Source organism: Carettochelys insculpta, chromosome 21, assembly GCF_033958435.1.
Source record: "Carettochelys insculpta isolate YL-2023 chromosome 21, ASM3395843v1, whole genome shotgun sequence".
In the NCBI taxonomy this organism is placed as follows: Eukaryota; Metazoa; Chordata; order Testudines; family Carettochelyidae; genus Carettochelys; species Carettochelys insculpta.
In genome coordinates, this window is record NC_134157.1 from 9,066,462 (window position 1) to 9,093,283 (window position 26,822).

The 26,822-nt window shown below is 47.0% G+C and overlaps 1 protein-coding gene across 1 annotated transcript in view; it reads right to left on the minus strand.

The window, feature by feature from the left end:
• COL27A1 (collagen type XXVII alpha 1 chain) overlaps positions 1 to 26,822 on the minus strand; it is a 259,743-nt gene that overhangs the window by 108,163 nt on the left and 124,758 nt on the right. The window contains exons 8-12 of the mRNA XM_075015103.1: positions 24,468 to 24,512; positions 22,406 to 22,525; positions 8,183 to 8,221; positions 7,460 to 7,513; positions 4,171 to 4,224 (exon numbers count right to left, since the gene is read on the minus strand). Of these exons, the coding sequence (XP_074871204.1) occupies positions 4,171 to 4,224; positions 7,460 to 7,513; positions 8,183 to 8,221; positions 22,406 to 22,525; positions 24,468 to 24,512 (312 nt within the window). The remainder of the gene's footprint in view (positions 1 to 4,170; positions 4,225 to 7,459; positions 7,514 to 8,182; positions 8,222 to 22,405; positions 22,526 to 24,467; positions 24,513 to 26,822) is intronic.

Here is a 26,822-nt window from a genome sequence, read left to right on the forward strand (position 1 = left end):
TTGGAACTAAACCCAAATGATTTACCTGAGTGAGTCCCTCCCCCACTACACCCACAATCACATAATCCCAAGGGCTCTAGGAAACATCACTGGGTGTGGGGAGGTTTCTCAAATTCATGCTGAGTGCTGTGCAAACATAGAATCATAAAAAGGTCCCTACCCCAGAGAGTTTACAATCTGCTCTACATGTCGTCTGCACAACCTTACATCAAAACTGTGGCATCCTTTTCCAGGGGTTACTACTGGAACCTTGAGCTAAGGCTTGTTAACATCCTTTGGAGCTGGAGAGTCACACGACAGCACACTCACAAAGCTCTGCAGAAAGCTAAACCACCAGGGCTGAAACTTTTTCATCAATAGACACTGATTCAATGGTAGAAGTCAGCAGCACTGGATCCCTACACTCAAGGCAATGTCTGCCCAAGGAAAGACTCAGGAATTCAGGACTTGGTCTGCGTTATGAAACCTTGTTGAGACTTCTCTGGTTTGCTGAGATTAGACCCTCTGGAAGATAAACATGCCCACCCAGACAGTCACAAAGAGCAGGCTCTCTAAGGGTGAGGTATGCTATTCAGTATACTCCAAGTGTATGCCACAGGTGCAGATCCACAGGTATCAGAAATAGAGGCCGCATCTGAGGAACTAAAGCAAGCACGAAACAAAGCTGCTCATTCAAACCGCAACGACTCAGAGTTTAGTTTCCCTTGCAAACTTGGGTTTGTGTTCAGAGCTAACCAGCGATAGGAACTCAGTCACAACCTCCTAGCTCCATGCAGACCTGCCTTCAAAGTACATCGGGGTCAGAGCTGCAGCCTAAGAAAAATGGTTCCTTTTCATTCCTGCACTAATCCCTCAGTGAACCTGTCGAGGACCCTGTTTATGCGAATGGATGAATAATTTTTGGTACCATTTCATTAAGTTTCACTGACAGCCTCCAAGGTTTACATTCTGTCTGCTTAACATGATCAGTGAAGCCTTCCAGATGTTAGTAGCTTGTAAAATACATGGGAAGAGTGCTGTGTTGCGACTGACTGCTCAGAGCTGCCTTCGTCTGCTCTCCACAGACGGGAGACATCTGGATTTATGGACTGTACACCCCTCCACACTCAAAAACACTTTCTGCTTTTCTGCCCCCTCTTTGCAAAGCCCAAATGGATCTGTGCACCAAGAATCTTTGTTCAGTTCCTTAGCCTACAGTTCAGAAAACACAGCAAGGAGCACTGGGTGTACAGAGCTTGGAGAGGTAAAGCTGCAACAATGCATTTAGCCAGGGGGTTAAAAAAGGCAAGCCCCTTATCTCTGCTATCTAATCCCGTGGGCCTTGGAGACACTAAGACAGTTCCAGGGCTCCTTGTCTCTGTGCCTCTGAGACGCCAGCGCTCCTTCAGCTTTGCTGTGCCTCTAGCGACTTCATGTTGAAGGATGCTCAGCAGTGTCTCAGCAGGAGCCACAAAATCAGCCCCTCTACCCCCACCATGATGGCGCATTCTACATGCAGATACCTGGGAACCCACAGCTGTCCCTGATCTAACTCCCCAGACTGGAAAAACAGCAGTCTTAGGGCTGTTAGGGATCAGGGAAATGAGTTCCGGGAAAAGAAAAAAACCTCAAAGCAGACACAAACTACCACACTGAGGTTTGAAAACAGCCAGTTCTCTCCTGGCCCTGGGCAGACTTGATCTGGCTAAGATCAGCTTGCGAAGTATTAGCCACCTTCATGTTTGGAAACACAAGGAAACTCGCATAGTGCCGATCATTAGCTGATTGCTTATCCTAGCTAAATCTTTTAAAGTTCTTCCCTTGCTAATATTTACCTTGTCCTCTGGCTAACTCACCTTTGGCTTTAATGCCCCTAAGCCCAAGAGATACCATCTCTGCCTGCATGCTTCCCTAAGACAGACTGCATGTGAACAGTTACAGTGGGAGTTGAGAAAGACCATCTACAGCTTCTCCAGTGGTGCACAAGAACCTGAGCATTTTCAGACTGTACTGGGGAGGGTGGTATTCCCCGCTGAGCTCCCTGCTGGTCTGAGGCACAAGCATGAAGCATTAGCTACACCAACAACTGGAACACCATGGCCTTAAAGAAATCAGGACAAATATTACCCCAAAAGGAACACAAACACATATAATGACCTGTCTCTCCTCCATGAAGTAATTTGTGCTATCCGGTTAGAAGTCAAGGGAAAAAATATCTGCCAATTACCCAAATTTACGTGCATCAAGGTGAGACTATCTCACCCCCCTGACACCACTCCCACCACACACCCTTCCTGGATACGTGCAGGCCAAAGGAGACATCTCACTGTGAGACCAGAAGCAAGAGGAGCAGACAGATGATTCTTCTGAAAGCAGAGGAGGGACAGAATGAATGAATGGGAGTGACATGGTGTCACTGTGGGGTGCGGAAAGCCCCAGATAAGAGCATTAAAAAAGGCACTGCAATCAGAATGGTGAACTTGCAACCAGAGAACAATACAGCAGTGAGGTCAGGGGAAATTTATTGTCCATTATCACCGTGAAGACTGGGCTTGGAGCGGTTAAAGACAATTGGGCCTCTTGGGAGAGATGGGTGAGTACCAGGATGGTACTGCTGGTCACAGGGAAACAGCCGAGTGTTTGGTGAGGAGAGACTCAGAGAGAGGACAGTGCTTTTTAATTCAGACAATCCAGCACATTTACATGGACTAGGGACAGATCAGACGTGCGGTTTTCAAAGCCATCCACGGGATGTGGACACCTGATTCCCCCTGTTGTTTTAATGGGATTTGGGTGTTCAAATTCCTTTGGCAGCTTCAAAGATCTCTGTTAAATTTTGTGCGGCAGTTCCCCCTCCAAGAGCTACGACTCCTCCCTTTTTGTGCTGAAGTGAGGTGGGAAGAACATAGGCTGGGAGCCTTCCTATCAGAAGGAAGGAGGAGACAGGAGCAATGGAGAGCTCTATTGACTCAGGGCTCTCTCAAGCTAAAGCTGAGGGGAAGAGGAGGATGCTTTCCAGGAACTGGCCTGAAGACTATTTGAGTGAGGAGATTTGGAAAGACACATACAATAAATGAATAGAGAAAATGCCAGGGACAGACCAACCACGCTGGTTCACAGCAGTCCCAGCTTGTGCTGGGGGCAGGTGATTTCTCACAGCAGAGGAGAGCAAAGGAATAAGAACAAGACAAAAATACCCAGAGAGAGGAATCTCGCTCCCTTTCCCATGTTGCTTATCCCATCTCCAGTGAGCCAATCTCACCCCCAGCTGGTATTTCAGATGAACCCTTGGGCCAGAGATATGGCTGTGCTGCAGAGGTTCGAGATTATTGCTGCACAAGTATACAATATCTTGGAGCATTCTCTGACTCAGAGATTAACACAGAGCTAAGAGCAGGGTCACATCCTGAGCCCTCCCGTGATTACAGCTTGAGCTGTGCCAGCCCCGTACCTCTCAGAATCCCGCCCTCTGCGTGTACAGTTGCTCACTGGCACAAATCCAGCCCAGGCACGAGAATATATGTCTTACTGCCCGTGATGGGGTGTACCAACCCCGCGCTGAGCAGGGGGCTGAGGGCCAGGCCTATTGGGTAGAACAGACCCTGCCCCTGAGGCCCTGCTGGGCATGCTCCAGCTATAGACTAGGTATAAAGGCTGGGGAAGCCTGGCAGTTGGGGCTGGCCAGCAGGTGGGAAGGAGCTCCCACTGGAGCATGGGAGCCACAGCCGCCTGAGCAGCAGCAGCAGCCGCCGCCACGGCCAGAGGAGCAGTCACCTGCAGGAGTGGCTGGAGGAAGCGTGGCCAGAGGGGAGATGGTGGACTGCACCAGGAATAGGATAGGAAGTAGCCCAGGAGGGAATTGGGAAGGTACCCAGTGAGCTCAGTGTGTTGCAGTGAGGATCCCTGCTGAGCTGGTGGCTGGGGTCCCACACCCACCACCAACAGGGCCCTGGGCTGGACCTTGGCGGAGCAGGAGGGCCCAAGCTCCCCTACTTCCACTGCCCTGTCAGCCCAAGGCAGGGAGAACCTGGGCCGCTGAGGTTGGACTGAGCTGCGGAGCCCTGAGGGCAACCCAGGAGCCCTTGGGAGCCAGGCGGGGCAGGAAACCCCACCACACTGCCCTAGATTTGGAACATCAGGTACCTGGTCTGGGCTAACCTGAGACAGCAGCTATAGGCAGCCTGCACTTACCATGTACCCCAGCCGGCCTTTATCTCCTGGCTCCCCTGGATATCCGGGCGGACCCTGCACACACACAGATCAAATCAGTGCACGTTAGCCTTTCCTCCAGCAAGCTCCGATCACGTTGCAATATTTACCATGTTGAAAGAATGTTGGACTTTGCCGCCTTGTTTAAAAGGTATCAGTCCAGGGGAGACAATGAACAATACACAAAGGTAGCACTGGCAGTTTCAGTCAAATGCTGTGAGACAGCGTGAGCCACATTGTAGCTTTCTGTATGTTCTATGCAGACTGCCCTTGTTTTCCTCTTCTGCCTCCTTTCCACCGGCCTATGGCAAAGGCACCAGCAAGCATTCGACGACAGGCAAACTCCCTACTGCTTACTGTTCTCTTGAGACTAGAGCATAATGTGTCTTTCTTCTGCTTCCCCTCCCATTCCATTTGGTCTCCACAAATTTCCTTTTACACATCTCTGCTTACTTTTTCAGGCTGTATCTACATTACAGCTCGTCAGAAGAGCACCGGTCTGTCCATCAGCACCAACAGTGTTATCAGCAAGGACAAGGACACCAGTAGTTAACTGTGGCTGAACAGCCAGCCCAGGGAATGCAAGCCCAGCAGAACTGACCCGGTTTCGGTCCCATAATTAATATCATTTACAAAAAAATTTCTCTGGAATGGGTATAAAATATTATTATGAATATCAGTCTGTTGAGTGATGAAAGAACATTTCTTTAAGATAGATTGTTAATAGTACAGGTTGAACCTCTCTAATCCTGAGCTCTTGTCCAGCCAACTCTGTGACCAGGCATGATTTTAGCTAGCCGGATGCTCACTTATTGTGGCCAAGTTTCCTGTGGTCCCATGTGGCTCTCAGTGTTCTGAGCTTTTCTTTAGCTGTAATTTATCTCAAACGTCTTCTATGAGCCCAGTGGGTCTGTCTCACAAAAGCTCAGCACCTAATAAATCATTTTGTTAGTCTTTAAAGTGCTACATAACTGCTGTTTTGTTTTATATGAGCCCAGTAAGCGGTGGAAATGTTGGTAATGCAAATTCTCTTGTGCAGCACCAGTCAGGTCCCTAGGGTGCCAGACGAGAAGGTTCAACCTGTACTTCACACCAGCCAGGTTAATGAGAGAGAGTGAAAAAGACAGAAGGATGGGCTTAGATGCTGGTAAAACTGTGGTGAAAGAGGAGATTTTAAACATAGGTGATAGACGTGCCTAGTCACCAGGGAGTATTGGAATGTAATTCATAACCAAATACGACAAAGCATTGAAAATTTATTACCAAGTGATCATTTAGGGTATGTCTACACCATAAAGAAAATCCTCTGGCTAGCTCATACCAACTGACTCCACCTCATGGGGCTGTTTTACTTCTCTGCAGAATTCTAGCTCCAGGAGCTTCCACAGTGGGAATCTCCCGGAACCGAGGACCCAGACTAAGCCCAGAGGTCTACACTACAGTGAAGGAGCCCGGCAGTCCGAGCTGGTTGGCATGAGACAGCCATGGGTTTTTAAGACATTCCCTTAGAATGGACATTCTCTAGTCTAGTAGATACAGTCACAGCAACAGAAGTGAAGAATTAATCTGGCATTTCCTAGTAGCCTGTAGGGTACTGACTGGCACCCACTGAAGAGAGAAAGGCAGTCAAAAACCAGGCGGATGCTTCCAAACCCACTTACCTACATGACAAATGCTTAAAAGAGGACAGATTTTCTGTGTCCTCAGAGGAGGGGGCACCCTTGCCAGCAAGCCAGAATCTTTAGATTGACTATAAGCCTGGTCCTAAAAGTATTAAGTAATGTATGATGTTGTATGTTATTGTAACTTTGCCTAAATAAAAAGTGAAAGTGGGAGGTTGTTGCTATGGAAAAAATGACTGGACTAATTACTTATCCAGCAAAACAGACCAAGAGCAAATAGATACATAGATGTTTGGTTACCTGCTATTCAATACTCAGAAAAAGTACATTCGCCTGCAAAACAACCAGCATATATGTCCAACTTTTAAAAAAATTAATAATGGATAGAAGTGCCTGGTTTGATATGTAGGTATAGGCAGAGGCTTCACTCGGTTTAATAAAATCCCCAGAAAAACATATCCTGGGTAGTGTAAAAAGGATCACTGTGTAGCATGGTAACACCCAATCAGAGAGATCAGATATGATCACTGTCTAATAATACTCTAGCAAAAGCTCACTGTTGTAATAGTTATCATTTTGGCTCTTGATATTTATGTGGCAATGACCTGTAAACCTATGATAACTTCACACACACACACACACACACACACACACACACAGAGTCACCGTCTTTTGCTGTGGTCTGTCGGAAGCTTTAGTTTCTCCTGACCTACCCTCTTCACTTTACTCTCAGTCAGGCCAGTTCTGAGATGGTGCCTGGCTTAGGAAGGTTAATATTATTAATCTGGGGGCTTTGGATTGTAGGCTCACCAAGTGTACTGATCAGAAGATAAGATGGGCTTGTTTATACTATGAGGAAGATCGACCTGTTCAGGGTCAACCTTTCAGAGTTCGATTCGGCTAATGGCGTATGGGGGTGCACTACGAGGAGCGTTTCCAGAAGATCTAGAAAAGTTATGATTTCCTTCCATTTGGCACCAGTGAGGCCACATCTGGAGTATCGCTTCCATTTCTGCGCCCTGCCCCCCAAGTATAGACAGGATGTCGATGCATCGCAGAAGGTCCAGAGGAGGGCAACCAAAATGATTAGGGGGCTGGAGCACAGGACCCAGGAGGAGAGGCTGAGGGATTTGGGGTTATCTAGTTTGCAGAAGAGAAGAGCTGGGGGGGGGGGGATTTCATAGCAGCCTTCAGCTTCCTGAAGGGTGGCTTGAGAGAGGATGGAGAGAAGCTGTTCCCACCAGTGATGGATGGCAGAACAAGGACTAATGGTCTCAAGTTACAGCGGGAGCGGTGTAGATTGGATATTAGGAAAAACTATTTAACCAGGAGGGTGGTGAAGCACTGGAAAGGGTTACTGAGAGACGTGGTGGAATCTGCATCCCTGGAGGTTTTTCAGTCCTGGCCGGGACTATTCAGGTGGGGTTGGTTCTGCTTTGGGCAGTGGGATGGACTCAATGACCTCCTGAGGTTTAAGATGTTATGATTCTATATAACAAAGGTAAGAGAAGAGCAAACGTGTGGCCTAAATTGTATAAGTTTCTTCAGACATTGCCCCTAAAAGCTTCAAGTGAAAGCAGACATGTCTGATGGGATAATTGCGGACTTGGCTGCTTTGGGCATATTTAAAAGGGATTTTTCATACTTACAGGTAATCCTGGTTTCCCTGGATGCCCTGGTAGCCCACGTGACCCTGGATGCCTCTAGATAAAAAAAGAAAGGCAAACAGTCATATATTTTAGATATCAAACCTGTCTGGAAAGACACAAGATGCTAGATGATCACATATAAGAAATCTGAGAGACCATGAGGTTTAGAGCACAAAATCTCTTTTTGTTTAAATATGCAATACTTCATGGGTGAAGATGTGGGGGACAGTGTTATAATACAGAGATAAAGTCTGTGAAATGGACAGAACGCCCTACATTTTTTTTTTTTTTTTTTAAAAATAAGGGTTGATTTTTGACTGAATCTGACATGAACTGGGATCCAGCTGAGGTAATGGAAAACAGAGTTTCTAAAAGGTGTGACACTGGATTCCTTCTATTGCCTGTGTTTACAATCACTTTACCCTAGGCTCAACTACAAACCAAAAGTGAGTCTAAGCCATGTCACCCTTTCTTGATATACTTTTTGGCAGTCTCCCAATGTTCTCTTTTAAGGTCACTAAGGGTCATTAAAGCCATCTCGTTTGACCTCTTGCATAACTCAGGACAAAGAATTCCACCCCCCGCCAATGATTCCAGGATCAAATCTGTTATTTTTTGGGGGGTCAAAACATATCTTTTTGAAGGATAGTGACTTAAAAAAAATGCAGATGCTGGAGAATCCACCACCTCCCCTCATAGACATAAGAAACAGGAGACACTCACCGGCCATCCAGCATGGAGGAGCTGGTAAAACGAGGATTGCTAAAAGAAGAGGGGGGGAAAAAAAGAGAGCATGTGAAAATGGATCAATACGCCAACCAAGGATGGCACATGCTGCTGTAACCAAGGCACTCTTGACCCAAAAAGGAATTTGTGACTAGGGTGACAAGACTATTGTATACAGGGTGTTGCTGAATTGTTGCTCGTACTTCTTCATTGCTGCTCACAGTGGTGTTCTCAGAGGGTAGGACAAGGAACAATGGGCTTAACTTGCAGCAAGGGAGGTTAAGGTTGGGCATTAGGAAGAACCTCCTAACAGTCAAGGTAGTGAAGTGCTGGAATAAATTGCCTAGGGAGGTTGTGGAATCTGCATCACTGGAGATTTTCAAGAGCAGATTGGACAAACACCCATCAGGGATGGTCAGATGGTGTTTGGTCCTTCATAAGTGCAGGGGACTGTACTCAGTGACCTCTCCAGGTGTCCCTTCCAATCCCAGTCTTCTGTGAATGCAGATACATTCTGCGAGGTGAGGAGACACAAGACGGGGTTCCATTGTGCTAGGTGCCAGTTCCTTCCCCACAAAGACAAAAAAGCAATGTTAGGCTGTGCTTACATGGCCAAGCTATTTTGAAATAACTGCTGTTATTTCGAAATAACTTTGGCAGTGTCTAAACGATGCCCACACTATTTCAAAATACATTTGAAGTAGTGAGTGCGTTATTTCGATTCCGGTACACCTCATGCCATGAGGAATAATGCCATTTTTGAAAGTGTTATTTGAAATAGGTGCTATAAAGACACCGAATAGAGCAATTTTGAAATAAGGCACAAGAGTCACCAATGGCAATATTTCAAAATAACGCTGTGAACCTGGAAATACTGTTCTGAAATAGCGGGGTGCTATTTTGAAAGGTATTTTGTGTGTGGTTCTGTTATTTCAAATTAAGAGATTTCAAAATAGTCATTTGGGAATATCTTATATCAGAACAGCACTCAGGATGAATTTGGAGTATGGTTTTGATTGGATTTCATTTTATTTTCAACGTGAATTCTGATTTACGGGAGACTCCATCTTGATTTTTACTTCTAATATGGATTCCATGTCAAGCCCCATCTTGGAAGCCGGCCATTGGCACGGAGTCTCCTTCTTCCCTGAGAAAAGGGCAGGAAACCAAAGGCAGGAAAAGGTTAGATCTGGCCAGAATCTGCTGGAGATAAGAGCCTATAAAAGGGGGTGGAACAATCACCTCAGGGCTCTCTCACTCCGATGTCCCTGTCATAGTGTAATCAGGAGACTCAATGGAGGCCCCAGCTGACTAGGACAACACTGCTGTACCATGAGGCTTTGTAGGCCAGTGGAATCTGGTAGCTATGGCAAGCAGTTATACAGTGTCAGGTCTCATAGGCCAGTGGAATCCCCATTTAATTTTAGATGAATAGTGGTGAGGGAACCATCAGTCAAACACGCACACAGACCCATAATTTCTTCTTAGGCATTTCTCCACGCAGAACATCGCTTCAAGAAAAGAAAAACCAAAGAAAGAAGTGGATGTAGACTCTATCCAGCCCTGGTGCTGTGTTGTTCCTGACTGTCATTCCTTCTGTTCCCCTCCCTGCAGCAACCAGACTTACCTGAGCTGTTCCATTAACCTTCAGCGCTGCGGTGGGGAGGGAAAACATACTTACCTGTATATAGTTTACATATATAATGACAACTGGAATTCTAATGATTAGTTTACTGTTTGTTCCTAATTAAATAAATCTGTTACTGTTTGTTCATCTTCAACAGTGACTAGATATGGCCAGGACATCCAAATCTGTATTTCAGGGTAAGATTCATTTTCTGCCCCACTGTTAATGGAACAGCACTGCCACGTAGACATAACCTTGTACTCAACCTGCTGTGATTTCCTGTTTTCAGTTTTCAGACAGATTATTCCTTTGCAGTGGAGGTGCACCTCTGAAGTAAAGAGGTTCTCAAATAGACTGGATCACTAGGAAAGGGGAGGCCACCAAAGAGGTACGAGGTGCTGCTTGAGAATACAGCACCATCACTAACCAAAAGAGGGAGTCAGCATACCACACAGCTGCAACCTGTGCTAACAAGGTGTGGGCTCTGTCTTTGCCTGTCTCTAGTGAGACTGTGTAGGGAGGTTACAAATCTGCTAGCAAGTCTAAACAAAGCACAGCTTGTGCTTTTGGATTCAGAGGGCCAGGGTTCAGTCCTCGTAGATGACAACAGCTGGGGTTGATGTTAAGCAGACTATAAAAAAAATCAAACCTTAAGGAGACTAGATATCAAAAAGAGATAATAGACTGGAGCCTAGAGAGAGAGGAAAAAAAACCTGCCTGTACAGGTTGAACCTGAAAGGATGTGGATGCACTGCAGAGGGTCCAGCAGAGGGCAATGAAAATGATTAGAGGGCTGGAGCACATGACCTACGAGGAGAGGCTGAGGGATCTGGGGTTATTTGGTTTGCAGAGGAGAAGAGTGAGGGGTGATTTGATAACAGCCTTCAGCTTCCTGAATGGGGGCTCTAAAGAGGATGGAGAGAGGATGTGCTCAGCAGTGACAGATGGCAGAACAAGAAGCAATGATCTCAAGTTAGAGAGCAGGAGGTGTAGGTTGGATATTAGGAAAAACTATTTCACTGGAATGTGAAGTATTGGAATGTGTTACCTAGAGAGGTGGTGGAATCTCCATCCCTGGAGTTTTTCAAGCCCTGGCTTGACAAAGTCCTGGCTGGGGTGATTTAGTTGGGGTTGACCCTGCTTTAGGCAGGGGGCTGGACTCAATGACCTCCAGAAATGAGGTCTCAATGAGGTCCCTTCCAGCCCTAGGACTCTATGATTCTAACCTCGCTAGTCCAGCACTCTCTCATCCAGCAATATCCGTAATCTGGCATGATTTTAGTTAGCCAGATGACCAGTTATCATGGGTATGGCAAAGTCTCCTGTGTTCCCATAAAGTTTGTTTACAGCTATCAGTCCTGGCTTGCAGTGTTCTGTGCTGTTATTTAGCTGTAATTTACCCCAGAAGTCTTCTAAGAGCCCAGTAAGCAGTGGAAGTGTTGGTAATGCCACTAGACTCCAATTAGCCTGGCTAATTCTCTTTTTTGGCACTGGTCAGGTCCCAAGCGTTCTGGACTAGAGACATTCAACCTGTGCACGGCAGTTTCCAGTGATTTCTCCAGTTCAGGTTTGATGTTCCAAAGTGATAAGCCTTTGATTACTTTTGGCAAGAAAATACTCCCCAGCCAAAGACATCTCAAGGTCAAAAACATCTCCTGATGCTCAGACATTTCCTTTCCATTTCATCTCCTCCATCCTTGGGCTGAACCCCATGGCACTACCCCAGATACTTCACTCAGTCCTAGCCATGCCCAACCTCATAAGCTACTTGTAGGCTTGTCATATCCCCTGCTTAGCAAGACTGGATATATTTAGCTACTTTCAACTCACCCCATAAATCAGTCCCTCCAGCCCCTTCATCATCATTCCTGTTACACTCTGAACTCTCTCCAAGACAGCCACCAGGATATTTCAAATCCTGTTAATTTGTTGCTTTTGCTTCACAAATATGCCCTAAACATATTTTTGGTGGTGAGGCATGCAAGTATTTCAGGGACATTTCATTTCCTCTGGATCTTGACATGAACAGCAGCTGTTTGACAGGTCAGACTGGCTTCAGCAGGCATTGGATCAGTCCTTCCAGTTACTTTACTATTCTTCTATGAAAGTGTTAGACCAAAAGCACAACGGACTCCAAACTGGAACTGCTGAGAGTTTTTCGAACAAGATATATTTTTTGATCAGAAAATTTGTGTAGTTGAAACAATTTCTTGGTGGAACCATGCTTAGTTTCAATGAAATATTCGTCAGAAAGGTTTATCTGGCCCAGGACGGAATTTCTCTGTCTTGGTTTGACCATGGAGAGCTCAGAATAGCCAACAGTCTAGAACATGAAAGGCCCAGGTTCAATTCCCTGTTCTGAATCCGGCAGCACCAGGACTGGAACTTGGGTCTGCCAGCTAGGGTTTCTGTCTTTGGTTTTTCACGTGGAAAAGAGTCAAAAACTGTTTCCTCCTGATGTAGAAGGAAGCCAACACCATGACATGTTTGCAAAGTGGAACCCTTGTTCACCACCTGGCCCTACCCCAAAACGCTATCTGAAACATGCAAGAAGCCACCAGCAATGCACTCTAGCATGCAATACAAAATCCTGAGTGCTTATCCTGGGACCAAATGATGGTGGTAAACCACTGCTAACCACCTGCCACATGAGTTGTGTATTGGTCTCCTCTAACTTTTAACATCCATGTTCAGAATAAATTTTGTTATGAATACCCAGGCATGTGCACCACCAATAGAACTACATGCTGTGGGTGTTCTGCTAATCATCTGGGCAGTATCTGAATCTCTCCTGGGCAGTCGCCCAAGCACTCAGCTTACAGGGAACATTGGAGCTGAGTATATTGAATATTCAGTCCCAGTTGTCTCTAAAAAATGACCCAAACATTCATTCAAACCAAGGTTAGGTTGAAAAATTGTCCATGGAAAATTTTTTTCATTTGAAAATGAAGTTTCTGAATGTTTCACAGGAATGTCTCAATTCAAATGAAATCTGAGGGAGCAATTCAATCACTGAAATGAAATAACCCCCTGTCCAGAACCCCCAAGTAACCAACCTCCTGTCCTGACTCCTGCACTCCCACTCTCTGCCCTGAGCCTCCCACCTACTTCCCTGACTCCTGCACCCTCCATTTGCTTCCTTGAGCCCCGCGTTGTAAATAAAATGGAAGGTCGCTATTTATATAAAACACATACATTTTCCTTTTAATTTAACAAAAAAAAACCCAACCCTTCAGTTAAGGGCCCAAGCAATGCTGGGTACATCTGCTCATATTTAATATTTTATCTTCCACTTTCGATGTTATTGACATGTTTCAACACGGTACTGTAGATATTTATGCATAGAAATTTCCTAGAGTTTCTGTTCTGTGAAAGTTTCCACTTGTCATCATGAATTGGAATGGAAACAAAGTTTGAGATGTCAGAATTTCCTACAGGACAGAAGTTTCATTTTCCAACTAGCTCTACTCTCAGTGACAGGAAACTTCTTCTCATACTGATTTTTATTTATGGGCCACTGCACTTAGAATAATAGAATCTTGGGCTGGAAGGGACCTCAGGAGGTCATCAAGTCCAGCCCCCTGTCCAAAGCAGGATCAACCCTAACTAAATCATCCCAGCCAGGACTTTGTCAAGCTGGGATTTAAAAACCTCTAGGGATGGAGATTCCACAACCTCTCTAGGTAACACATTCACTACCCTCCTAAAGAAGCTTCTGGATCATGGCTCCACTGTATCTTTAAAAGAAAACTAAACCAAGAATCTTTTTTAAAAAACAAACCAAACTACAAATGAAAGACTAAAATATGACCTGGAAAGCTGATCTCTTGGTAGTTTTGGCCTAGTTAGATGAAATTGAACATTTCTGGAGAAACCCTAATTTCTAGACCAGTTTTCTTGAGTGGCTCAGTTATTCTGGAGACTCATCCTAAAACGAAAGGCAAAAAGCCAACCTCCCAGACCTTTGGAAGTTTTCTCAGCACGCATGACAAGAAAACAGGAGGTGAAAGGCCAATATCCTCCTCCTGCATCCTTTCCACTGTATTCTGGTTTCCAGCAGACACTAGCTCCTGAGGCTGCTGCTTTCCCCCAACCCCAGCCTACCACAAAGACACAAAAGCACCTTGTTTCCAAACAGAAACTAAGTACCGCTGATGGGACTGGGTTCCCATTCATTGCTAAGCTGTACACACAGCCCCAGGATTCAGAAATCCCTCCTTCCCCCACAACTATGCCTCGGACAGAGGAGGAGAGAGGAAGAGGGGAAATCAGAGCTCTCATTTACCAAAACAAAGGTCTGTCACCATATGGAAATACTTCCAGTCATAAGCTGGGCTCTGGGGCAGATGATGGATGAGTACGTTTAACTAGCTCCAATGGGGCACTGGGCATTTCAGTTCCTTTCAACTTTATCCCAAATTGATTAATGTGAGCAAATGTGAAAAATCCCCCACAGCCCGTCAAGCCAGGCTCTGGCCAGCTGGAGTGGAATCTCATTTCCCTCAGAAGCCCCTTTTCAGGGGCTGTCGAGGCACTGGCATGTAGCCAATGCTACTCCCGAGGGCTTCGGAAGCAGTGAGCTCAGGTGCACTGGGGGCTTGAGGCTGTTTTGTTAAACTTCAAAAAAGAAGAGAGCCTTGACCCCTGAACACAGGCTGAATCCAGGCCTCAGAAGCCGGGGGAAGTCGATTGCTTTCTGCATTTTAAGCAGGAAATAAGCAGCTCTTTTCCTGCAGCTGTTCTGGTCAGCAGAAAAGTGGAGTGATTAGTGTAGATATTGAACACCCCTGAATAGGAGGGTCGTGCCTCTTTGTGTGGCTAACGCAGGATGAGTCACGGGTCAGGGGTACACTGTCATGCCGCATGGTGCTTGTTCCGCAATGCCATACTGAATGTTGGTACCAAAAAAAAAAAAAAAATCCCTTCCTGATCCCTCACTGATGCTCTGAGAATTGATTTAACTCCACTGTTATTTCAGAATGTGCAACTAAGCAAAGTTACAATCACTAAGGTCCTCTACCACAGGACTGAACCTGACCTTTTGTGGTTGTAAGAACATAAGAACAGCCAGGCTGGGTCAGACCAAAGGTCCATCAAGCCCAGTATCCTGTCTGCTGACAGTAGCCAATGCCAGGAGCCCAGAGGGAATGAACAGAAAAGGTAATCAACAAGTGATCAATTCCCTGTTGCGCATTTCCAGACTCTTGCAAACAGAGGCTAAGGATACTAGCCATGCGCATCCTGGCTAACAGCCATTGATGGAGCTATCCGCCATGAATTTATCTAGTTCTTTTTTTAAACTCTACTCTATTCTTGGTCTTCACAACATTCTCCGGCAAGGAGTTCCACAGGTTAACTGTGCGCTGTGTGAAAAACTATTTCCTACTGTTTGTTTTAAACCTGTTGCCTATTAGTTTCATTTGGTGACCCCCTAATTCTTGTGTTGTGAGAAGGAGTAAACAATAATTCCATATTTACTTTCTCCACACTAGTCATGATTTTATATGCCTCTATCATATCCCCCCTTAATTGTCTTTTTTCCAAGCTAAAAAGTCCCAGTCTCATTAATCTCTCCTCATGTGGCAGACATTCCATACCCTTAATCATTTTTGTAGTCCTTTTCTGAACGTTTTCCAGTTCTAATATATCTTTTTTGGGATGGGGTGACAACATCTGTACACAGTATTCCAGATGTGGACACACCATGAGTCCCTAATAGTGAACTATACTGCATAAAATACCATTTTCCTTTGCTCTGAAGTTATTATCCATTTATTTCCCTTTACGACCTCAAGTTAGGGGACAAGGTTGAAAAAGAAAGGGGGGTGTGACTGATTTTCACTATAACCCTGTGGGCTCCTAGTACCATACTATCAAGTGACTGCTCTAGTTTTCTGAAGACATCTACATCTTTAATTAGAGAAAGGAGGGACCCGCCCCTTCTGACACGTACTCTCATCTCTCATTTGCTTCTCTAACTTCAGACTCATACAATTAGGTGGACAAATTTATCCATGTGCCCTCATCTCCCCATTCCTCTTGTCTCCTAGGTCTCTGCACTCCATGTCTCCATGTTCAGGTTATGATGGCAACAGAGCACCTCATCTGCATGACCTGTCCCAGGAGGGTTAAAGGAATGATAGGTTCTGAAAGGAGCCCTGACCTAACCACGAAACCTGGTGGCTCAATGGGGGGCTTTAAAGATGAGAAAAGGAGGCAAATCCAGAAAGACTGCCGGGGACGGAGCCCTCAGGGCTCCGTCAGGGATGGTGGAAAACCTTTTTTCCCCAAGTTTTAAAGTAACCACTTTCTAACAAACAAAACTGCACCAGGTTTTAGATGTCCAATCAGTTGCTGAGTGAGCCGGTCAAACAAACTTGGAAAGGCTGAGCCAGAAACCAACCGACCTTTCCAGCAAGGGTGTAGCCTGTCCATCTGGAGTATGAGTGCATAATTACACTTTGCATTTGCTTGAATACAGGTCATTTCCTTCCTTCCCAGCAGAGCAAAGTAACATTAGCAGAGGCTACAGCTAAATCTGCTCCACTTCTACCATTACTGGGGCAGCCTGTCAACTGCTCAGCATCATCTTTCCTCTTTTCACCTGCAGACTAGCAATGGGCTAAAAGTGAGGGGCCATACTGTGGGTGCCATGATAGACAAGGGTCTGTGTTTTGTTCAGCAGACGCACATAGTGAGAGAATACGCCATCTCTGCCGAGAACACAGAGCACCCAGGCATCAGTCTTCCAACCCCTGTTACAGATACCATCTGCTCCCTCCAATGGGAATATCACTTTTTACTCTTGGTTCCCAGAACTCACAAGAAACACGGCTTTGGGAAATATTTTCAAACGACAGACCTGTGGCATGTCAACCATGCACAAGGCCAAACCGGGAGCCTTACTACAAAATGTCACTCCATGCAGGCAGGAGGAGGCGAGGCAACAGCTGGGCAGTGCTCAGGGTTGACAGGCAGGTATGTCACAGCTCTAACCCCAGTACTGAGACACCACGTGGCTTTGGGAATATCATCTCACCCAATTTCGCAGGCAGATGAGGCCTGGACAGGTGACTGATCACAGGGGTGGCTAACCCCCAATGCACAGTCTAAGGTATGCAGCAGGGAGCCAGGGATTAGATAATGCAACTGGCCTCATCCACCTCTTGTTTCTTCAGTTCTATCACCACCATCCGCTACTGACCGACTTTCTGCTCCATGGCCATGGGCGATGTGAACGGTTTGGATGCTGGGCTGGCTTTAGCCCAGGGTTAGCATAAACAGCATGCAAACCTCATGACCTGTCAGCTGTTAGAATTCTTGGGAGGAGTCTGTCCTCACCAAACCAGAATCTCATCCTTCCTAATAGTGCTGACCTGGCCCGAAACAAAACAGAACAAAACTATCAAAGATGCAGGTTTGGATCCAGGGAGCCCAGTCCAAGCATCTCAGGAATTTGGAAAGGTTTTGCCCATCGACGGTGGGTAATGTAGGCAAGGGAAGGCATTGCCTTCCCCAAACTGCCTATGCTCCCCAGCCATGCGGGAGGGCTGGGGCTGCGGTGCAGCAGCCCTGGCCCTCCTTGTGGCCAGAAGGGACAGACTGGGGCTGGTGGGGCTTGGCTCCATGTGGTTGTGGGGGGGCAGTGAAGGTTGATGGGGGGGAGCTTTGGGTGGAAGGGGTGGGGCCTCAGAGCAGAAGGGTTTCTGGCCTCGCCTCCCCTGCTAAGCCTGCACCAGGCATGCATGGTCCGGCCTCATCTTTAATAAACACAGAACTGTGACCTTATTAATCAAAGTATTTATGTTCCACCCACCTCATGAGGAGTAGCAATGACCTAGGGATGAAAACAGCAGAGTCCTGGGACCCTTGACTGACTCTGCCAATGCCTGGGGAGGGGACAGCTTCTCTCTCCAATGCAGCACAAGTTACAGCACAAACAGGTTGCATCAGGACATCTAGCTATGGATGCTTTCCATGGATCTCATTTCAAAGGCATCAGCCACGTGACAGCAAGTTCAGACTACTGAAGCAGGAGAGCACCTGGGTGATCTTGTCTGTTGGAAATGCTGCAGCTCATGTCCAACCAGGTCAGGCAAAAAATCCCTTTGCTAGCATGGCTGGTGATGAATTCTATCAGAGGCGGTGCTCATAATCCTGAGGATTCCCTCTCATCTGCTGCCAAGCACCCGCAGGTCTCCAGCCCCCTCCTCCAGAAGCATCTCTCACTTCCCCATCGAGCCCTTCCCCCACTGGCACATGGCTAACAGGCGAGCACGAGCAACCTGAGCCCACTGCCTGGCAATCAGTTTGCCCTTCCCGGGGGGGTAGGAGACTCCCCTCCCCAGTCCTGCTGGCACTTTCAAAGAGGAAGGGACGGGCTGGGGGAGTTGTGATGTGTACAAAGGGGAAAGACATCACTCTGCAGAAGCAGCTTATACAAGAACACCCATCCCAAGCTCATTACCAACACTCAGGTGCACGGATGCACTCTGCAGACACCAGGTGCTGTCCTCACTCCTCCAGCCCACCCTGTGCACTTGCTCTTACAGCACACCTGCACGCGGCTGATAGAGCATTCTGATTACAGCAGCTATGGAGCGCTCTTCTGATAAGCTTGCTTTGTGAAGCCTGCACCGTCCCCTCCCTTCTCCCCTCAGGCCCCGGCTGGGGTAGACTGACGATGGCTCTACCTGGCAGAGGTGAAGCCAGGATGTGCAGCGGGCATCACAAAGTACACGCCTCATGTACATGCTTCAGTGGATTACCAGATCCAGCTGGGAACCTGCACAGTTACTTGTTAAACCTCTTGTGGTGACGCTAGACCACACAGAGGCTATGCAGCACCAGGTCAAAGCCTTGGTCTATCCATGGCAGCAGTTGCCAACAGCTGACGCTTCAGCAGAGTGACCCTGAGGTATGTATTGAGTTGCCATCAGGGTAATATCTGGGCATGTCACAGTAACTAATGCATGTCTCCTCAGCACACCCCACGAGGCAGCACTGATGAAGTGGGTCTTTGCCCATGAAAGCTTAGGCTCCAAAATATCTGTCAGTCTGTAAGGTGCCGCAGGACTTGTTGTGGTTTTTGAAGGTGCAGACTAACATGGCTACCTCTCTGATACAATAAGCCCTTGGTTCCTGACTTCCCATCTGGAACTCGGGTTAATATCAACACTTGCGCGCTGCGGTAGAGCTTGGGAAGGCTTGTTTGTAAAGCAGTTGGCCCAGTGGCTACACACCATGGCTGCTGAATAATGCACATGGAGAACTGGCTCAGTACTAAAAGCAAGGCTATGGTAGACTCCGAAACAACAACATGTGCTAACCCTACACGCCGGGCCTGCAACCCAGGCTACAGGCATCACAGCCAGCACGGAATACGACACGGCTTTAAAAAGCTTTAAAGGCCTTTGAAGTTTTAATGTACCTTCCCTAACGTCACATTGCAACAGCATGCAGTATTAATAAAGGAAACGTAATAAATGCAGAACACGCTGCTCCCACTTCATGGAAGGACAGCTTCAATTAGAATTGTCACCAAACTTGAAGCATGTTTCTCCTTAAGAGTCTTGCTCTTCTTTCCATGTGGCTTTCATCAGGATTGCTTTCCCTCCCCCTGCCCCAGGGCCAAGTTTGGGAATGTGGGTTAGGAGGAGTGAAAAAAAATCAAAACCCTGAGGCTTGAAATAGAAAACCACAGATTAGCCTGCCAGAGGAATCCCAGGGGGCACTCGTTCAGCTTTGATCTTTGGCAAAAAGGGTACATGAGACAGGGGGCTGCTGCAGCTACAGTCCCCACTGATTGGCAGAATTTACCCATGCCATCGCTGCTGCTGCTGTCATTGCAGGATGTTTGCCAGGGAATTTATGACTTGCAAAAGCTCATGCACCAGAAAACACAGCACGCCGCATACTGGATGATCCATAAAAAGGGTCAGTGCCAGGGCTTGTCAAGATGGAGCTTGACAGTTCATAGCTGTGTCAGTTCTGCATGCAAAAAAAATTTGCTTAAGTCCCAGCACCATTTTCACTATAAATTAAGCACTGGAAAGAATTAATTGCCTATGGTTATTTTGCAGCTAGCAGAGGCCCTCCTTTAAGGCAGTTCTGTGCTTTGAAGTAGAAGATCTGGGGTTCAAACCCTGTTCCTCATGCACAGGGGGAGGGGTTTCAAAACTGAGGAAAACAGGATTTTATTTTACTGCTCTGCTGAGTTTGTGGGCCGCAAGGCAAAGGGCTTTTTGTTCCTCAGGCCTGTGGGGTGCTTACTGCACAGGACAATGCTACGAGCCACCTTAAGACCAGTTTCTGCTGTGATGCTCACAAGATGGAGGTAGATCATAAAAAAAAATATAATTGTGTTCAAGAGATGAACATGCCTAAGCTGAGTAACCCACCTTACTGCCAGAACTCTCACATGCCTGTCTCACTACTCACAGGCACAGGTCCAGGCTGGAAGTAGATTGCAAACTTTTCTAGAGGGATGCTATGTGGCCCAGTGGGTAGGCCCCTGGACTAAGACCGGAGATCTGATTTCTGCGCTAGGCTATACCCCAGAAATAGGTGTGAATTTTTGATGGGGGGGCACTCCAAGATTTTGGAAAGTGTTTCAGGACCCCACTTTCTATGAGGTGTGTGTCTGGGATGGAGGTTGGGTGTAGAAGGAAGTCTGGGTTGCAGGAGAGGGTGTGGGGTCTGCCTGGAGTTGTGACCTGGGGCAGAGAATTGGGGAGTAGAGTCTGGGAGGGGATATGGGTGCAGGAAAGGGGTGTAAGATGAGGTACAGGGTTTGGAAACGAGTTGGTGTGCAGGAGGGAGTGAGGTGCCGGGGGGAGGATCTGGCTGAGAGATGCTTACTGAAGCAGCTTCCAACCAGCAGCACTCTTAGGTAGGCTTCCAGGCTTACTAGCAGCCCTAGACCACTCCATATGGCTCTGTGCTGTGGGAGAGTCTTTGCTTGCTGTCCCTACCCCTAGCAAAATCTCTCACTTCCTGTTGGCTGGAAACTGACCAATAGAGGCTGAGAAATTATGCTGCACTTACCCACTCCCAACAAAATCTCAGCTCCTATTGGCCAGAAACTGGCCAATGGGAGCTGAGAGATTATGCTGGGGGCAGGGGCAACACACAAAGCCTCTCCCCCCTTTGCACTGCAGAGAGCCACAGGGAGCAGCCAGCTGCTTTGTGTGGCACTGCTCAGTATGCAGGGTGGGCTGGATTACAAGACTTGGCAGGCCAGCCCTGCTCTAGTCCAACACTGCCATAAGCAGGTCTGGAGCAGGTATTCACAAATATGGAGATCAGGCTTTCAAAATCTGACAATTAACTTCTCTATGCTTCAGTTTCCCCAGCTGTCAGATGGGCACAGAGAAGTTGTGGGGCTCAGCTGGTGCCCCAGAAGCTCTTTCAGAGCCACAAGTGTTATCAAGGTGACACTGTCTATGCAGTCCCTTTTTTTATTTCACCCTGGTGAGCCAGCCACCTCCCCAGGCGCTGCTGCACCTCTCTGCGCTGGGTGTGGGTTTGCAGGAGGAGCCGGAGGCTGGCCAGTTCTCTCTAGTATGGACTGCTACGAGGAATAAGCAGACTTGAATTTTCCCTTCCCTCTCAGCTCTAAGCAGAAAAGGGCTTGTCCTAGACCAGGGGTCAGCAACCTGCAGCTCTGGAGCCACAGGTGGCTCTTCAAGGAGTCATTTGCGTCTCCGGACACTGCTGCCACCAACTTGCCACCGCTGACCTAATGGAACTCAACTGAATTGGTTTAACAGCTGGCAGGAGGGATCCGGCCAGTAAGCCAATTCCATTCGATTCCATTAACTCAGCGGTGGCAGGGCAGGGAGCCGCTCGCGATGCAGGTGGGGGAAGTGCTAAGCACACAGGAGAGCTGGGGGGAGCGGCGGCTGAGGCTGCCCCTGCTGGAGCTGCTCAGCCTCACTGAGGAGGAGTTGCCAGGAGGCGGCGGTGATCATGGAGGAAAAGCAGCAGCATGTGGCACTGACTGAGTGGTGCTGCCTCCTGCTGGCTGAGTGTGAGCACACACGCCAGTACAATGGGCACCTGCAGTTCAAGCCGTACGAGATCTTCCACAAGAAGGGCGAGGAGCCGCCCCACGCACAGCAGGAGGAGCTCATTGGCTGAGGCGCATTAATCCTGAGGATGGGGGGGTGGGTCTGAGGCTGAGAGGGGTTAATCTTGGGGATGGTGGGGGGCAGATTTGGGGGCTGAGGAGGGTAAAGCCTGGAGATGGGGGGCAGGTTTGTGAGCCAATGGGGGGTAGAGACTAGGAAGTGGGGAGAGCCTGGGAGGGTTGATGGTAACGTTGCTCCTTCCTGCTTAAGAGCCTATCCTCAGGCGCAGCGTTTTCCTTGTCCTCATTTGCTCTCTAGTCCAGGGCTAAAAGTCGCAAACTTTCTAACTGGTACAAATCAGTGTACGTGCATGCGTGCACGCTGCTTTTAAACTAGGGGTGACAAAATGCATGGATTTATGTTCTTTGTCAAGGACCGTCTTGTATTCATGCCACTGCAGCTCTTAAGATTTTGTAACTGAATTCTCGCTACTTTGGTTGCAGACTCCTGTCCTAGACTCACCATGAATGCCAGCCAGTCCTCCTTTGAATTCCTCCAGAGAACAATGGTAGGTACACCAGGGACGCCTGGAGGGCCTGGATCTCCTGGGAGGCCTGTTCTCCCCATTGCACCAGGTTGCCCCTAGGAGAGAATAGAGCAACTCCTTTACGACCGGTTTGGATTTTTCAGTCAACACAAACCCCAAGCTGGGCCTGAAGCAAACTGCATACCCCAGCTGTGGGGGAGTTCGGATCTGAACTTCTTGGCCAATTCCCGAGGACAAGCTACAATTAAATCAAAATGCCGAGATCCAAGTTTTGGGAAAATATGGACCTGGGAATGAAACAGGTGGCTTGAAACAATCATAGAATGGTAGGGCTGGAAGGGACCTCAGGAGGTCATTGCATCCAGCCCCCATAGAGTTGGCTTGATTCAACTTTAAAATATACAGAGAATAAACACAGACTGAGCAAGATGCTATAGGTGGAGATGACAGCTTTATATCTCTCCAAAACTCCAAGGCTGTGTCTACACTGGCATTGCGCTTTCAAAAGAGGCATGCAAATGAGGAAATCAAAACTGCAAATGAGGTGCAGATTTACATAACTGGCACCTCATTTGCATATTATCCTTTCGAAAGAGACTCTTGGAAAGAAAAAAAGCAGTGTAGACCTGGCTCTTTCAAAAGTAAACCCCATTTTTTTGAAATCAGGTGCTTTAAAAAAAGAAGCTCTTTCAAAAGGAGAATAGGTAAATGAGGTACCCAGTATGTAAATCTGCACCTCATTTGCATTTTTAATTTCCTCATTTGCATGATTCTTTTGAATGCACAGTGCTAGTGTAGACACAGCCTAAGGGTAGGTCTTCACAGCAAAGTTATTTTGATAGAACAGCAGTTTTTTCAAAATAGCTATCTTAGCATCTACACAACACAACCATTATTTTCAAATAATTTTGAAATAGTGGTTGGCTTATTTCGAAATTCATAAACCTCATTCTACAACGAATAGCGCCTATTTCAAAGCAGGTATTTTAAAGTAGGTGCTGTTTAGACAGGGAATATAGGCTATTGCAAAATAAGCCATTGTGTGTCCAACAGATCTACTTCAAAATAGGCTCTGTGTGTGTAGATGCTGTATTTCAAACTAGCTAAGTACTATTTTGAAATGCACTTTTGTGCATAGTAGCTTTACTTCAAAATAGCTCTTCTGAAATAGGTTATTTTGCAATAAGGCTGCTGTGTAGACATACCCTAACATATTAGCAAAAAGGAACACTGATGAAATGGATCTTACCCATGAAAGCTCATTACCTAATAAATCAAGAGTGCTGCTGGTTGGAAGCTGCTCCAGTAAACACCTCTCAGCCAGATCCATGTCCCTCCTTGGCACAGCCCTGCCATTGAGAGGGAGGCTCCAGCCTGTGCTCAAAGGCCTGCATGGCTATTTGTAGCCCCACAGCACAAGCCCTGCACTCCCAAGTCACTTGACCTGAGCTCTGACACTCACTGCAGGGGGGGTCTTTGCTGCATGGACATTCCCTCAGAAACTCCCAAGTGAAACAGCCCTGGAGCAGTGCCCGCCTCCCTCCCCCCCCAACATAACATCCAGGAGCCCCATTCATTTCACCGGCAACAAGGCTATTCCTCAGGTATACAGAGTCTTTGGCAACTGAGACAGCAGTATGCTCTGCTAGACAGAGCACTGACTGGGGTCTTGGCAAGAGACCGATGACAGTAAGAACCTAGCTCTCCCTATGGGATAGTATTGGGTAAGTCACTTCACCTCTGCCTATTTCTCCATCGGAAATGGGGATAATGATACCGTCCTGCTCTGTAACGTATCTAGTGGTCGTGCTAATTGCTCTACTGTGCTTCTACAGAACACCTGCCTCAAGATACAAGCATGCCTTTTGCGCTAAAGCATCCCAACCAAAGCCCAGTTATTCTCATTTAAGTATTGAAACACCAGGCTTAATGGCTCTCAGAAGCTCACAAGACAGTTTCCAATCAAATGTCAAAGTTGCATTTGCCACTGGACCTAACCACATCCGACAAGTTTCAAGAGCTTTCCAATTTACTCACTTTGTCTCCTTTGGGCCCCAGAGGTCCGCGTCTCCCTGGGCATCCCTGAAAAGCAAAACAAAAGTGGTGTCATTTTACTGTGGCGTTTGCCCTACGCCACCCAGGGAACAGTTTCAGAGGCTGGCGCAGAAGGGCAACCTTGACCTGTGAAGATTCCCCCAAGCTGGTTGTGGTACAACCACCCCAAAGTAGAAAGTACGGCAAACCTGGTCTAGAAAGCAGATAACTCCACTGAAAGGCTGAGCTTGTTCCTGGCTAGGAGGAAATGGGCTGTCATAGGGCCTGTCTATATGGGGACACTCAGGAAAGTTCATATGAATTAATGAAAGATGTGAATTTAGAGAGGATTAATGATGATTAATAATGATAACTTGGATGAAACCCATATAGAACTTGCATTCAGAATTAAAGTAACCTTAATTCATTTTTTCTTGGTTTAAAATAAGATGAATTAAGGCCACTTTAAGGGCTGGTCTACACTAACAACATAGCTCAACCCACTTGCATAGCTCAGGGATGTGAACCAGCCACACCTATGGGTGAAGCAGTTAAGCAGACCTAAATCCCTCACACAGACACTACTAGGTTGTGCATCAGCCTAGCTACTACCTCTCAGGTAAGTCTATTTTTAACACCCCTCCTGTCGCAGTGGTAGGTGTCCACTGTCCACACTGAAGCACTGCAATGTTTTACATGTAGACATAGCCCAATTTTTTTTTTGGTGGGGGGAGGGGAGGGAGGAAGGCTGATTCCCAGAACAATTCTTGTTCCAACTGGTGGGTCAGCTCCATAGGGAAGGTTTGGTACAAGATGGAATTCCTTGTCAAAACACAAGAGAGATGGACTCCACAGCCCAGTGGTCAGGGCACCCACATGGCATGTGAGAGAAACTCAAGTGCTGGTCCCTGATCCAGACTAGTCAAGACTGGAGCGTGGGTCTCCCATAAGCACTGGGCTCTTAGCTATGTAGCGGTGAGACAGAACTGGCCACAGCCAGATAGAGAAACAGTTTCTTGCCCCATTTTACTCATCAGTGTAAATCTCACTGGTGATCAGTAAGATGATGTTTCTTGGCTGCCGCCGGCACTTTTGAAAATGCTACTTAGGAGCCCTGGAAAATTTGATCCCAGTCCCTTATTTGGCAGAGCCCATCTTAATTTGTAAAGCTTTTTGCTCAGGAAAAGGTTGAAGTACAAATATCATTGGAGATGCTGGTGGCTTATTTGTGTTTTCTATTGTTTTGAAAGGAAAAAAAGATCTGTATCAAGTTCTCTAGCTCAGTGACTCTAAAGCTTTCCAGATGACTGTGCCCCTTTCAGGAGACTGATTTGTCTTGCAAACCTCAAGTTTCACCTTTCTTAAAAATGACTGGTTGACAAAAATCAGACACAAAAAAACAAGTGTCACAGCCTCACTGGTGACAAGTACCAGAGGGGTACCTGTGTTAGTCTGTAACCACAAAAACAACGAGAAGTCCTGTGGCACCTTCTATACTGAGAGATATATTGCAGCATAAGTTTTCATGGGTAAAGACCCACTTTGTCAGTTACACAACACATGTACAAACTTCTGATGAAGCGGGTCTTTGCCCACGAAAGCTTATGCTCCAAAAAATCTATTAGTCTACATGGACTTCTGGACGACCTTAGGGTACATATACCTCCACTTGGGAATGACTGATCTAAACTCAGGGTAGCTCTATTAAAATCATTACAGCTATGTCCTTTTCCACTGAGGATATGACCCTTAAAGTCATCACTTGCAACAAATACACCAGTGCTTTCAATTGCAGCAGGAAGGAAACTCCCTAAGTCCCAGGGATAAACTGCAGTTCTACATATTTGTTCTGAGTCTAGGTGTTTTTACTGAGGCAACAGCCTGCAAGTCAGGCCAACACCTGACTGGTGGCTCTGTGATACAAGTCATGTTCTACTAAGCAGGCAGCGGAGGCCATCCCTTTCCCCACCAGACTCAGCTCACCCAAGAGTTCGAAGGGGCTGCATTCATAAGGACTTCTGCCAGCCAAGCCTAAAAAGTGGGGGGGAGGAACCCCTCCTTTCATGCGGAGTGGAAGAGAAAAGGAAACAAGAAGCACAGTCTGTATCAATATCTTTCCCTGCAACACCAACGGCAACAAAAATTACCCATCAAGCGACTCTGTCCATATTGCCCAGTTATATTTCAGGGTAGCTCTTCTGGAACAGAAATAATTCAATTGTCATTTCGAAGACAAGGCCATTAGCCAGAATTTTGTGTCGGAACAACATAGGCACACTGGTGTGAATCTCACATGGTTTCACACTTTGCACATGTGCAGTCGCAGTTGATCTCGCCCCATGCACAGCAGCTCTGAGG